This window comes from Balaenoptera physalus (assembly GCF_965194825.1).
Source record: "Balaenoptera physalus genome assembly, chromosome: 5".
NCBI lineage: Eukaryota > Metazoa > Chordata > Mammalia > Artiodactyla > Balaenopteridae > Balaenoptera > Balaenoptera physalus.
The window spans coordinates 3,060,630-3,073,880 of record NC_138884.1 but is presented as its reverse complement, the minus strand read 5'-3'; the positions used below and the strand labels follow the sequence as shown (position 1 = coordinate 3,073,880).

The 13,251-nt window shown below is 49.4% G+C and overlaps 2 protein-coding genes across 4 annotated transcripts in view; one reads left to right on the top strand and one right to left on the bottom strand.

Annotated features, from left to right (window-relative positions):
• The window catches only part of FNIP2 (folliculin interacting protein 2), a 116,551-nt gene extending 113,116 nt beyond the window's left edge, over positions 1-3,435 (bottom strand). For both annotated transcript variants that reach the window (XM_082461655.1, XM_082461647.1), the window contains exon 1: positions 3,080-3,435. In XM_082461655.1, coding sequence (XP_082317781.1) covers positions 3,080-3,195 — 116 coding nt within the window. In that variant the 5' untranslated portion in view covers positions 3,196-3,435. The remainder of the gene's footprint in view (positions 1-3,079) is intronic.
• On the top strand, positions 2,635-7,093 carry LOC309660789 (uncharacterized protein; the record flags this gene model as incomplete). 2 transcript variants are annotated; one of them, XM_082461906.1, is made up of 3 exons in its annotated part: positions 2,635-2,956; positions 4,169-4,269; positions 4,952-7,093. In XM_082461906.1, the coding sequence occupies 3 exons, from the start codon at positions 2,635-2,637 to the stop codon at positions 4,976-4,978; spliced, it is 450 nt and encodes a 149-aa protein (XP_082318032.1). In that variant the 3' UTR covers positions 4,979-7,093. The 2 variants fall into 2 exon arrangements, with proteins under 2 accessions (XP_082318032.1, XP_082318031.1); XM_082461905.1 differs by having other exon boundaries at positions 4,842-7,093.
• Between the last annotated feature and the right edge of the window lie 6,158 nt (positions 7,094-13,251).

Genomic DNA, 13,251 nt, shown 5'->3' with positions numbered 1-13,251 from the left:
AAAGTTCCTAAGTGAACATGCTGCCCTGAGATGCAAGGGAACCAAGAACCCAATTCTACTTGTTTGAGCCGCCAGACAAATAGCCTCATTTTGTTCTCATTTATCCTTCTGGAAAAAAGAGTTACATCACACACACATATATGTGTGTGTGTATGTGTAGGTATACATCAATTAGTTAGAAGTGAAAGCACTGTAAAGACCAGCAAATAGAGAATTCTCTCAAATTTCAAGACCACGATTTAACTTTATAACTTTAGAGCTTACACATCACAAATACCATAATCGCAGAGTGTCCCAACTCCTTCTCCCAAACTTGTAAATTCAATCTCTTCTGATTCTTTTTCTGTTTTCCTAGCAAGCTCTTTCCTCAAAGCTATGAAAAGGGCTTCTTGTCGAAATCCTGAAAAAATACACTTAAGAAGGAACCCCAACTGTGATGACTCTTTGCAGGTGGAACGCTGGGAAGCACGAAGATCTGAAAATGACCTGTGAGGTAAGCTACTTCCACCAGACCTCAAAGTTCCTCTCTAATCAAGTCCAGCGAGTGCGAACTGGAGGGGCGAGAGGACGGTGGGGAAGTTGGGGAGGTGACACGGCCGGGCACAGGGTGAGCAGAGCACCGTCCAGGGCGAGACAGCAGAGAAGTGGGGAAGGGCTTAAAATGACTAGTGGAAGTCCACCACTGAGAGGAAAGAGAGAGAAGAGCTCTAAACAAAAAGATGTATATACAAACCAGATCTTATTTTTACTTAGGCTTTTCCCCAAAATGTATGGCAATCTATGCTACAAAACCGCCCCAAAAGCCAGCCCGAATCTTCCTTTCATTCTCTAGACCTACAAGTTACTGCCTGTATTTAAAGGCACTAAAGAATACAAAATCAGGGACTTCCCAGGCGGTCCAGTGGTTAAGACTCCGCACTTCCACAGGTTCCATCCCTGGTCAGGGAACTAAGATCCCACGTGCCGTGTGGCGTGGCCAAAGGGGGGAAAAAGAAGACAAATTTCACAGACACAATTTAAAAGAATACAAATTCGCGTTAGGCGTGCTAGAGGTTCAACCTAAGGGTTGCACCTTAACTTCTGAAAATCTGTTCAACTACAAAGTGGGCCCCCAAGGGCAGCTCATTGCCTGTCTGAGGTACCCCCTTCCCCCCAAAGCACGTGCCAGCTCCTATTTGGTTAAATCTGGATAGAAATGGAGTGCGAGGTCATCATTCTGTAGGGCGAGAGAGGGAAATTTTCCAGGAGGCTCTCCCAGGAAGGCTGCACAGCATCTGAGAGTTCAGCCAGGTGAGGAGAGCAGGAAGAAAGACTCGCCCGGGTGCCCCTGGTCGACGTGGTGTGTCATGGTTGATTTGGCCCTCATCTTCCTGAGTCTTTACTGCATTTCTTTTTCCAAGGGGAACCCTTAGCAGGGACACATTGCTGAAGGGCCCTGAGATCTCCAATTTTCTCCTGGGCATTTACCTCCCAAACTTGCAGAGAATCCTAATGAGGTCAACAAAAACAAACCTCCAAAACCACTCCCTGGCCCAGTTTTGTGTTCTTCACTAGACACCAACAGGAAGTCAGAACACTACCCTGAGAATGTTCCCACAAAGTTAGAATCAGTTTCCCTAATATGGCCAGGCCCTAAATATAGCCACAGTTTTTTTGTTCAAAAGACACTCCCTTACAGTTGTAGATGGAGGAAACGGTGGTGGGCAAGTGAGCAATAGAGCACAGGAAACCACGACCGTGCATTCAGAGGGCTCTGTGTCCTTGACAAGGGCTGCCCAAGCAAAGACACCTGGAACACATGCCCTGTCCTCTCCAGGCTTTGTTCCCTCCACCGAGTCTGGGTTACCGGCAGGGAAGAGGAGAAATTACACACCCTGGGCCAGAAGTAATTCTACCGAGTTCTGAGAAGCAACACAGCATCACTAGTACCCAAGGCAGTGAAAGGAGTAGAATTCCCTGCTTGAATTGTAAGGATTCAGTTCACCTACAGAACACCCGGGAATTTAACGAAGGTGTGTCAAGTCTTCACAACCTACCTTCCAAATAACAACACACACCCACACACACCCCACGGTCACAAAAGACTGGTAACGTTCACGTAACTGCCGTGAGGGGCTTTGGGTGCTTTCAGCGAGCGAATGGGATTTAAGCGGAGCAAAATCTAGAACACAAAACTTGGCCCAAAACGCAGTCAAAGTTTCGCTTGAAACTTTTGAAAGGTTAAGTACCCTGGGTCTAGACTTCAATTATAAACTCCTCTGCAAGACATTTTAGCCAAAAAGCACCCAGGAGAGTGTCCGAGTTGGAAGTAGATGCTCAGTAAAACACCTGCTGGGAAAAAACGGTTACAGGGAAGTAAATGAACTTCTCAACACAAGCGTGCCGAAAAGGCAGTACAGGCCGTTTCAAGGCCCCGTGTAAAAGTTAGCCCGGGAGGGCGGACGGGCCTAGAGCGTTCAGGCCGGACTGTGCGCTCAAAGCGCGCAGGTCAAATGCAGGGTCTGCCGCCCCCACCTGCGGGTCGCGCTCTCTGCGACTTCACGTTCCCTCGGCCGTGAAAGGGGGATCGGATCACACCCGGCGCCCAAGGCTACCGGGCGAGCAAGCGGGAGAAAGCAACCGAAGGCACCCAGGATGCCAGCGCGCCGCCCGCGCGCGCGGCGCGTCTCCGGAGGCGCGTACCGGGGGTCAGTCCGTGCGCACACGCACCAGCTTCGCCGCGCGGGCACCTCGGGCCCCGCACACGCCCCGCGCAGCCGGCGCCCCGCGGCGGGGAAGCGACTCGCTGCCAGGCACGCGTCCGAGAGCCGGTCCCACGGCGAGGGAGGAGGCGGTGCCGCGCTCGCGCCGCGGCGTCTCCCACACAATAGGCTGCAGCGGCGCCCCAGGCCCCCCGCGACCCGCGACCCCCGGGCCCGCGGCGGGCACCCCGGGAGCCCCGGCACCTCCAAGCGGGGTGGGGGGGGCGCCGCGCGGCACCTGACTGGGGCCCACGGTGCCGGGGCGGCGGCGGCGTGCCGGGAGGACCCCTCCCCTCGTCCCTTCCCGCTCCGAGCCCCTCCGTCCCGCGGCCCCTCACCTGAAGGCCGGCCCCTCCCGGGGCGCCCGGTCCGGGGCCGCCGCCGCCGCCGCCGCCGCCGCGGAGCCGCCGCCGCCCTTCCTGTTGAAGAGCCTCTGCAGCAGGGTCGGGGCCATGGCGCTGCGGCTCGGCTGCGGCTGCGGCTCCGCGGCCTCGGCCCGGCTCAGCGCGCGGCCGGGGGCGGCGGCGGGGCCATCGCGGCGCGGGCAGCTGTGCTCGGCGCCGGGGCCGCCGGCCGGTCATATGACGGGGCTGGCCCGCCGCCGCCGCCGCGCGCTGACAGTTCTCCCTGCGGGAGGAGCCGCCGCCGGCGCGGGAGGAGCGCGGCCGCCATTGGCCCCGGGACCCCGCCCGGCCCCGCATCCGGGGGGCGGGGGCCGCGGGGGGCAGGAGGCGGGGGGCAGGGGGCGGGGCGAGGCGCTTAAAGGGGGCCTGGGGAGACGGGGGCTGGGCACTTAAAGGGGGGCGGGGGTGGGGCCTCGTGGATGGGGGCAGGGCGCTTAAAGGGGGCGGGAGCGGGGGGCGGAGGGGGGCGGAGGGGGGCGGCGCTTAAAGCGGGGGCCCCGAGGGCTGTGGGCGGGGCCAGCTGGGTGGGGGCCCTGGTGGGCAGGGGGTGGGGACCCGGGGGGTAGGGCTGGGGGCTGGAGTTGGGGGTGGAGGTGGTGGGACGGGGGGCCGGGGCCCGGTGGTGTTGGGGCGGGGGGGCGGGAGGGCGCTAGGACGCGGGGCGGGGTCTCTTGGTGGGGCGGGCCGGGGGGTGGTGCTGGAACTGGGGCCGGGGTCCCGTGGGGCGGGGCGGGGGGCGCTGGGCGGGGTCCCGTTGGGGGGGCGGGGCGCGGGGGGCGCTGGGCGGGGTCCCGTGGGGGGCGGGGCGCGGGGGGCGCTGGGACTGGGGCCGGGGTCCCTTGGGGCGGGGCTGGGGCGGCGCTGGGACTGGGGCCGGGACCCGTGGGAGGGGGCGGGGGGGCGCGGCTCCGAAGGCGGCGGGGGTCCCCGGGGCGCTGCGTCCCTCAGAGCCCCGGAGAGCTGCAGGGCGGGTCTTTGTCGCGTTGAGACAAAGCCGCTGAACCTGAGCCGTCGCCTGTGCAGGTGCGCGGGCTCGTTCGCGGGAGGCGTGCGCTCGGGGAGCGGGCTTCCTGCACGAGGTCGCCGCTCAGAGGCTGATTGGACGGAATCTCGCGACACCCAAGGTACTGGCGCTTGTGCCGGATCCACGTGAGAGTTCTCCGAGTTTGCTTTTGTGAGGTTTTGGGGTTTTTAAATATTTGGTCGAGTAATTTGCTGTTTGGCATCTTGGGCCACCATCCCATAGTTACGTAAAAAGTTGCACGTGGAATTCACTACGTAGATTTAGAAACTTAAGCTATTTTAGAACAAGGGACTACTTTCCTAATACACATGTAACAGAGCACATCCTAACCTGATACCAGGCAGACGGTGTTTGGTGTGGGGAAGGGAGGACTTACCGTGGTACCTGAGTTCACTCACCTGCCAGCCCCTCCCTGGGTCTGTGAGAACTCCCGGCTGCGGTGTGAGGGACCAGCCTTCCAGCGCTGGCTGCCCAGCTTTTCCACGGTGGTGAGATCCCGACCCACACCATGAGCCGCGGTCACTGAGCGCTTCACCTGGATTCTCTTAGACTTGTTGGAAGGAGGACTCCTGGAGACTCAAAAAGGCAAATGTATTTCCATGAATAGAAATATAATCCAACATATCTCTTCTGGGCCCAATTTAATTTGCATTATCATTTTTTATTGCGTAGGTTTCTGGCCTTGGTGGGAAACTAGCTGTGAGTGAAGATGTGCTGAAATTTCACAAAAGTATGGGAAAGGTGGTAGAAATTGAAACGCAGTCATTTTTTTTTTCCTTCAGATTTTTACCATTAAAGTGGTGGATTAAATGTTCATGCTGGTTCATCCTTTCCCACGATGGCGTGTGCACAGAACCCTGATTTGCAGCTCTGGTGTTTCTCTCTGTTTATTGAAAGCATCTACCTCACAGGACTGCCAGTATTGGTCAGTATCTTGTATTTCAGGTATTGGTCTCATCTGCTGTGATTTTATTAAGACAAGGTCCCGGGTCATATTACGGCCGGCCACACACCGCCGTTCCTTACCCCATCCTTGGTCAGAAAATGTCTTTTATTCTTAAAACTAAAATCTGCATACTCGTGGTGTGCCTAGCAGCTCTTGCAACAGCGTACCAAAGAGGAATTTGATGTGGTGTCCTTTGTTCCTCACCTCCAAGGGCTGTTTCTGTCCCACCCCTGTCCAAGTCTGTGGGATCATCTACAAGAGACAATTAAAAATTCAGCCTGCCCCGCCGTCTTTCTCAATTTTGGACCTGACTGGGCAACTCTAAAGGAAAAGTGTGCATTTACAACTAAAGACAACACTTCAGTTAGGGGAGAAAAAAGGAACTGAAATGGTGCCCTTCTCCCACTTTGCTTCCTCTCAACTCCACGTTGTTCCTCATCCTGGTTCTGGCCTCACCTCTCTTGCTTTGGATTTTAAGTGTTACAAAAATCCTAACCAGCCGAGTTCTGGGAGACAGCTCCAGACAGCCCTTGCACCCCAGCTTCATTGTTTCTCCTCCTGGCTGTTCCGGGCCTCTTCAGAAACCCCTTGTGTCCCCTGGCATCCGTTGGTCACTGCTTCACGCCTGAGGCTTGGCGTCGTCCGGGACTCCAGCACTGGTCCTTCCATAGTCTCATCCACCTCAACCTCTGTCTTGGAAAATAATCCGCTGGCTGCTCCTGCAGGCAGCCGTGGGGAGGAGGAGGAACTCAGGCAATACCCTGAGGGTCTGGAGATGCAGAATAGGTCTCAGATGGGAAGGCTGACTTCCTGGTCCTATTCCATTCTGAGTCCCGGTGAGCGTTCCCTCCGACCTGAGTGTGAGTTCTGTAAATTGCTTTAGGTGTTTTGCTTCCACAATTAGTATGTCCTGGAGCCTGTAACCTACCCAATACCTCTTACCCCCTTCTTCCCAACAGAAGCCCAGTTTTGTTCAGGTGTCCGTTCCTCCCCCAGGCCTGTGTGCCTCAGGGCAGACCGACACTGTCCCCAGCCTGAGTCTGAAAGATCTACGGGGAAATTCCGTTGCTTTTGCAAGGTGGTAGCTCAGGAATGAGCTAATGGGGAACAGGAGGCAAGAGGGAAAGGAGCCGGAGGGGAAGGAGGCGTTCTGGAAGTTTCTGCACTCTTCATAGAGAGCTATAAGGAGGGAGGTGGGGTTTTCCCTTCCTTTGGAGGTTGTATGTCTACATGTAACGCTATAGCTCTTTTGGTGCAGCCTGAGCATGAAACCAGCCAGAGCAGCGAGGAGTGTCCCTCGATAACGTTATTGAGCCACGGTCCCTGTACCCCGGCTGACCTTCCCCATTCAGTGAGATAATTTGCTAGTATCTGAAGCCAAAAGCAGTGTATAAGAGAGGGTCCTGTTTTCTGTCCTCAACTGCTTGTTATTCGAGGCAAATAAACCCTACCTGCTTAACTCTCAGTGTACCAGGGGAACAGTCATCACCAGTGGACCTCCTCTCTTGTTTTCATATTTTGATGTCATTTTGCAAATCATTTATAAGAGGCAAGAATAAAGGAACGGTGAAAATAATTTTTGAATTAATTTTTATTGGAGTATAGTTGCTTTACAATGTTGTGTTAGTTTCTGCCGTACAGCAAAGTGAATCAGCCACACGTACACATATATCCTCTCTTTTTCGGATTTCCCTCCCGTTTAGGTCACCACAGAGCACTGAGTAGAGTTCCCTGTGCTGTACAGTAGGTTCTCGTTAGTTGTCTATTTTATACATAGTTGTGTGAAAAATAATTTTTAAATTTTATTAAGAATTTAAACATAGCAAACTCAATTTTTTATTGCATATTTTCCTGCCTTTGAAGGCGCATTACCCTAACTGGCCATGAATACAACTGTTGACAGGACCGAGGATTATGGATTTTTGCATCTCCAGCTCCGTACGTGGATTCTGTGAGGTAACCGGTAGCGGGGATGTGGGGATTTTTGAAGAAATTAAATGTAAAAATGTTGATCTGATACTGTTACTTCTCAGTTTAAAAAACTGCCCACAAGACACTTCCTTCTTCCAAACTTTAAAAAAAATAGTTTCTTTTCAGGTAATATTTACCTATTTATTAATGCCTCTAAGGTGTGTAACTTTGGTCCAGGCACTTAAATTCATGCACATATTTCAGATTCTGTGGACTTTATTTCACCTCCATAGGTGAGGTCTTGGGAACGATACAGAAACCCTCTCGCACACACTCATTCACACACAAACACAGTGCGTAACATTTAGAGAATGCAGGGAGGTACAAAGATGGATATGGTCATGTGTCCATCTGCAAGCTGGGTAAGTAGAAATAGCTACGCATAACGTGTGTGACCTTCCTTCCTTCCTTCCTTTTTCTTTCTTTTTTTTCTTTTTTGTTCACTTGTTCATTTGACAGGGATTTTATTTGGGGGTCTGATGACCGCTTAGCTTAAGTCAGTAGTTCAACAGACATCACACTTCATTGCTCTTCAATCGTGAATTCTACCTGAATTCATCCAGTTCTCGTATTTAACCAGTGGTCATCTGGTGTGCCAATGCCACCTGCGCCCTAGCCACTGGCCCTTCCCTGTTTGTTGCACAAAAATTACTTTGGAATTCTGCTTCAAACTGGGACTTGCCCACCCGCATTCTGCCCCACCTCCCCTTCCTCAAAGCCCACTAAAACGACAGCAAAGGAATAAGAAAGTGTCGGCCTGCAAGGAACGAGGACAAAGGGCAGGAGAGGTTTCCACAAACGTTCGACCAAGGACAAGTGTTTGCAGGTGGAAAGTGGATGAAGGAGGAGCAACTAGTTGGTCAGAGAGGAGGAGTTCAAGCCCAAGAATGAAGACGGGGGCCAGCCCCCCCGAGGCACTGAAGCCTCCGCACTTGGGAGGTGAGGGTCCCTGAAGGACGGGTGAAGGTCTACACGTGAACTAGTTAGACCCCAGGGCCCTTCTGTCCTCACCCTGCACTACCAGGCACTGTCTATCCATCCGTGGGCCAAAGAGGGGCATCAGGTGAGTGCCTGGCCAGAGAGACAGGATGGCGGCAGACAAAAGCTCTCCAGGCATCTGCCGTGGCAGGAGCCAGTGGAAGGCTGGTTCTCTGCTAGAGCACCTGCTTGTGGATTTCACAAATCAGTACTCCACACGGAGAATTTCTTCTAAAATGTTTAGAATCTCACTCTTCAGTATGAAGGGCAGTCCAGGAATCAGTAACCATGTGATGAACACCTGCAACATGGTAAGGAAAATACACACAGAAGTGAAAGGGATCTGGAGCAAACAGACAGTGCAAGGAGAACGGGACTTCAAAGCTGTAATTGATTAATAGCATCAAAGGGACAAAGTAAGATATGCCTGTAACACAAAAACAGGAAGCGATGAAAGAAGAACACTCAACAAGAAAGCTCTCTTGAAAATTAAATATACGATGTAAATAAAATAGTCAATGAAAAGAACTGAAGGGTAAAGTTGGGAAAGGTGGAAAATAGAAGAGGAAAGATGAGAATGTTGGTGAATCCATCCAGAGACTTACTAATAGGAGCTTCAGAAAGGAGATCAGAGAAAACAGTGGGGAACAAATCACCAAAGAAATAATAAAAGAAATTTTCCCATAGCTGAAGGGAAGGTGTCCCCATATGGATAGGGCCTGCCCAGAGCAAGACATGTCCTTGAACTTCAAGACATTTCATCATTAAATTTCAGAACATCTTGGATAAGGGAAAAAAACTGTAAAACCTTTCAAGGAGAAAAGCTAATCAAAAACTGGAATAGGACTCAGAACAGCATGAGAGCCGTTTCTAGCCGCTCCTGATGCTGACAGACAACAGAGCGCCACCTTAAACGTTCAGAGGGAAGACTGTTTTCATCCTAGGATCCTTGACTAAACTAAACCATAAATCAGTAGTGTAGAATACACACACTTTTAGATACACGAGTTCTCAAACATTGTACTTCCATTCTTTTGCAGGCAGCTGGAAGATGTACATTAGCAAAATAGAGGATTAAAACAAGAAAAGGGAAGATACAGGCAAGAAGATACTAGGAAAAAAAAGCAGCTAGGTGGCAGGAAAGGTGACCCAGGACCTCTAGAAAACAACAGGCTAGGGACAGGAGAAGGGAAGGGGCTCCAGAGGTAGCTAAGAAAAACAGAACGTAAGTATTGGAGTGTAAGAAGTATATTCTTAATAAGTATATGGCAGAGATGCTGGAGCATTGGGGAAAAATTAACAATAGGTAGCTGGAAAACCAAACAAATGATAAAATGAGGCAATTATTAACTTCAGAAAAAAAGCGTGTGCAGGAAAAGAAAAAGTGTGGTTGCAATGCATTACTTGGCTCTTGGTCACTGAGTGACCGATATTTATATAGTCTCACTAATGTAACGTCAGCTGTTGATTTAACAAAGATTATACATAACTGTGCTGAGGGAGGGAAGAAGAAAAGTGGGGTCGGGGTAAGGGAGGGATAGTCTAGTATTTTTTCACAATCGTGGGAAGTCAAGAGACAAGGACTTAAATTGGCAAATCAAGAAACAATGACAGAAGCATATAATTTTTTAAAGATATGAAGGAAGATATCAGTGAAGCTAGCTAGAAAAGTTGAAGGTGGTAACCTGTAGGGCTGGGACTGGCTGTGGGGAAGGGTGGAGCTGGAGATCGCTGAGTTTTATTATAAAGCCTTTTAGTACTGTTTGACTTTTTATTTTATTTAATTTTTAAAACATCTTTATTGGAGTATAATTGCTTTACAGTGGTGTGTTGTTTTCTGCTGTATAACAAAATGAATCAACTGTACATATACATATATCCCCATATCCCCTCTCTCTTGCGTCTCCCTCCCACCCTCCCTATCCCACCCCCCCATCCCACCCCTCTAGGTGGTCACAAAGCACCGAGCTGATCTCCCTGTGCTATGCGGCTGCTTCCCACTAGCTAGCTATTTTACATTTGGGAGTGTATATATGGCCATGCCACTCTCTCACTTCGTCCCAGCTTACCCTTCCCCCTCCCCATGTCCTCAAGTCCATTCTCTACGTCTGCGTCTTTATTCCTGTCCTGCCCCTAGGTTCGTCAGAACCATTTTTGTTTTTTTAGATTCCATATATATGTGTTAGCATATGGTATTTGCTTTTCTCTTTCTGACTTACTTCACTCTGTATGACAGACTCTAACTCCATCCACCTCACTACAAATAACTCAATTTTGTTCCTTTTTATGGCTGAGTAATATTCCATTGTATGTATGTGCCACATCTTCTTTATCCATTCATCTGTCGATGGACACTTGGGTTGCTTCCAGGTCCTGGCTATTGTAAATAGAGCTGCAATGAACATTGTGGTATATGTAGCTTTTTGAATTATGGTTTTCTCAGGGTATATGCCCAGTAGTGGGATTGCCGGGTCATATGGTAGTTCTATTTTTAGTTTTTTAAGGAACCTCCATACTGTTCTCCATAGTGGCTGTATCAATTTACATTCCCACCAACAGTGCAAGAGGGCTCCCTTTTCTCCACATCCTCTCCAGCATTTGTTGTTTGTAGATTTTTTGATGATGGCCATTCTGACCGTGTGAGGTGATACCTCATTGTGGTTTTGATTTGCATTTCTCTAATGATTAGTGATGTTGAGCATCCTTGCATGTGATTGTTGGCAATCTGTATGTCTTCTTTGGAGACTATTTGACTTTTTAAATGATAGATATGTATGTGCTTGTGTGTGTGTGTTTTCCTTTGATAAAAAGTAAAGTTTGTTTTTAAACAGTCTCACTTGTGGACATTGTTCAAGTCGTATTTCTGGGCCCGATCCTGTGAGATTCCAATCTAGTGAGAGTGGGACTCAGGAAATGAAATTTACATAGAACCTCAAGAAATTCGAATGCAGGGACTTTCCGGTGGTGCAGTGGTTAGGAATCCACCTGCCAGTGCAGGCGATATGGGTTTGAGCCCTGGTCCAGGAAGATCCCACATGCTGCGGAGCAACTAAGCTCGCGCGCCACAACTACTGAGCCCACATGCCACAGCTACTGAAGCCCACACGCCTAGAGTCCGTGCTCTGCAACAAGAGAGGCCACCGCAATGAGAAGCCCGCGCACCACAACGAAGAGCAGCCCCTGCTCACCGCAACTAGAGAGAAAGCCCGTGCGCAGCAACGAAGACCCAACGCATCCAAAAATAAATTAATTAATTAATTTAAAAAAAAAGAAAATTGGATGCAGATGGTTTGTGGACAATACTTTGAGAAACATCACTCAGATCCCCTAGAATTCTACACAAGGTCTTGCAAGAATGTGCAGTTTTTTGGAGAGAGACCATACTTTTAAGATTCTCTTTGATGGCCCCAAACCCAAAAAAGTTTAAACATTGCTGTTCTGTGTCTGCCTTCCTTCCAAGAATAATTGAGATTCCATTCATTAATTAAGGTCAAAAGCACAGCTAATTATTGTTGTAGTGAGTTAAACACTTTGTAAAACTCATTAATGTTATAGACTGGAAAGCACTGGCTGAATTTTCAGCCCATTGCTTAGCACATTACCAAGGAGAATAGCAGTGCATTAGTACTGCAGTGCATTGAATATAAATCGAGTGGCTTGATACACTAACACAAGTGTAAATCAACTATACTTCAATTAAAAAAAAACTCTAGTGGCTTGAAAAAGTTAATGTGGACCCATTGGCACCTACCAGTGACGATGACCAAGCCTACAGTTAAATCTTATTCAGTTGAAAGAAACGTGCATATGTCGTCATTCAGTATCTTTATCTAATAATGCCACATAAATAGTGCTGGAGTCCAACTAGAAAAGTTAATGCAGGTATTTTGACAACCTTGTACTTTTATTCAACATTTTAGTAACTTTATGGTGTAAGCCAGCCTTTCTCAAATTTATTTAACCTATCAACCTGTTTTTTTTTTTTTAATTTATTTATTTATTTTTGGCTGCGTTGGGTCTTTGTTGCTGTGTGCGGGCTTCCTCTAGTTGCAGTGAGTGGAGGCTACTCTTCGTTGCGGTGCGTGGGCTTCTCATTGCCGTGGCTTCTCCCGTTGCAGAGCACGGGCTCTAGGCGCACGGGCTCAGTAGTTGTGGCTCGAGGGCTCTAGAGCGCAGGCTCAGTACTTGTGGCGCACAGGCTTAATTGCTCCGTGGCATGTGGGATCTTCCCGGACCAGGGCTTGAACCCATGTCCCCTGCATTGGCAGGTGGATTCTTAACCACTGCGTCACCAGGGAAGCCCCAACCTTTCAACCTTTTAAAAATCGTTTTTGTCTTTATAAAACATGAGAGGAGTTCATGATTTGTGATTTGGATTAAACTAGACAGCAAAATATGATTTTAGATTAATTGCTGGAAGGAATTAAATTTGGATTCATACGTTTTCTTTAAACCTTGCTATACATTAAGAAGTTAGAGCAGTTACTTTTTTATTTTAGTGACTATAAAAAGTATAAAATATTTTTAAAAGATACATCACATAGACCAGCACAAACCAGTAGCCAAGTTAGTATTTTTTTTTTAATTTTTATTTATTTATTTGTTTATGGCTGTGTTGGGTCTTCGTTTCTGTGCGAGGGCTTTCTCCAGTTGCGGCAAGTGGGGGCCACTCTTCATCGCGGTGTGCGGGCCTCTCACTATCGCGGCCTCTCTTGTTGCGGAGCACAGGCTCCAGACGCGCAGGCTCAGTAGTTGTGGCTCACGGGCCCAGTTGCTCCGCGGCATGTGGGATCTTCCCAGACCAGGGCTCGAACCCGTGTCCCCTGCACGGGCAGGCAGATTCTCAACTACTGCGCCACCAGGGAAGCCCCTAGTATTTGTTGAATGAATAACAACATATAGCATGGCAATTGTTAGTTATTTAAGCAGATTGTATGCCAATTTGCATATCAAATGTTTCTTATTAATAGATCAGTCATCTCTGATATTCTTAGGTGTAGCACACTATTTCTTAAAAATAATAGCAAGCCCATCCGTAACACTTACTGTGTCCCAAGACCTTGTCCTAAGCATTTTCTTGTTGTTAGTTCATTTAACCCTGGCAACAACCCTATGAGGGAAGTAGTATTACCACTCCCATTTTACAGATGAGAAAACTGATACACGCAGTTAAGTAGCTGTGCACAG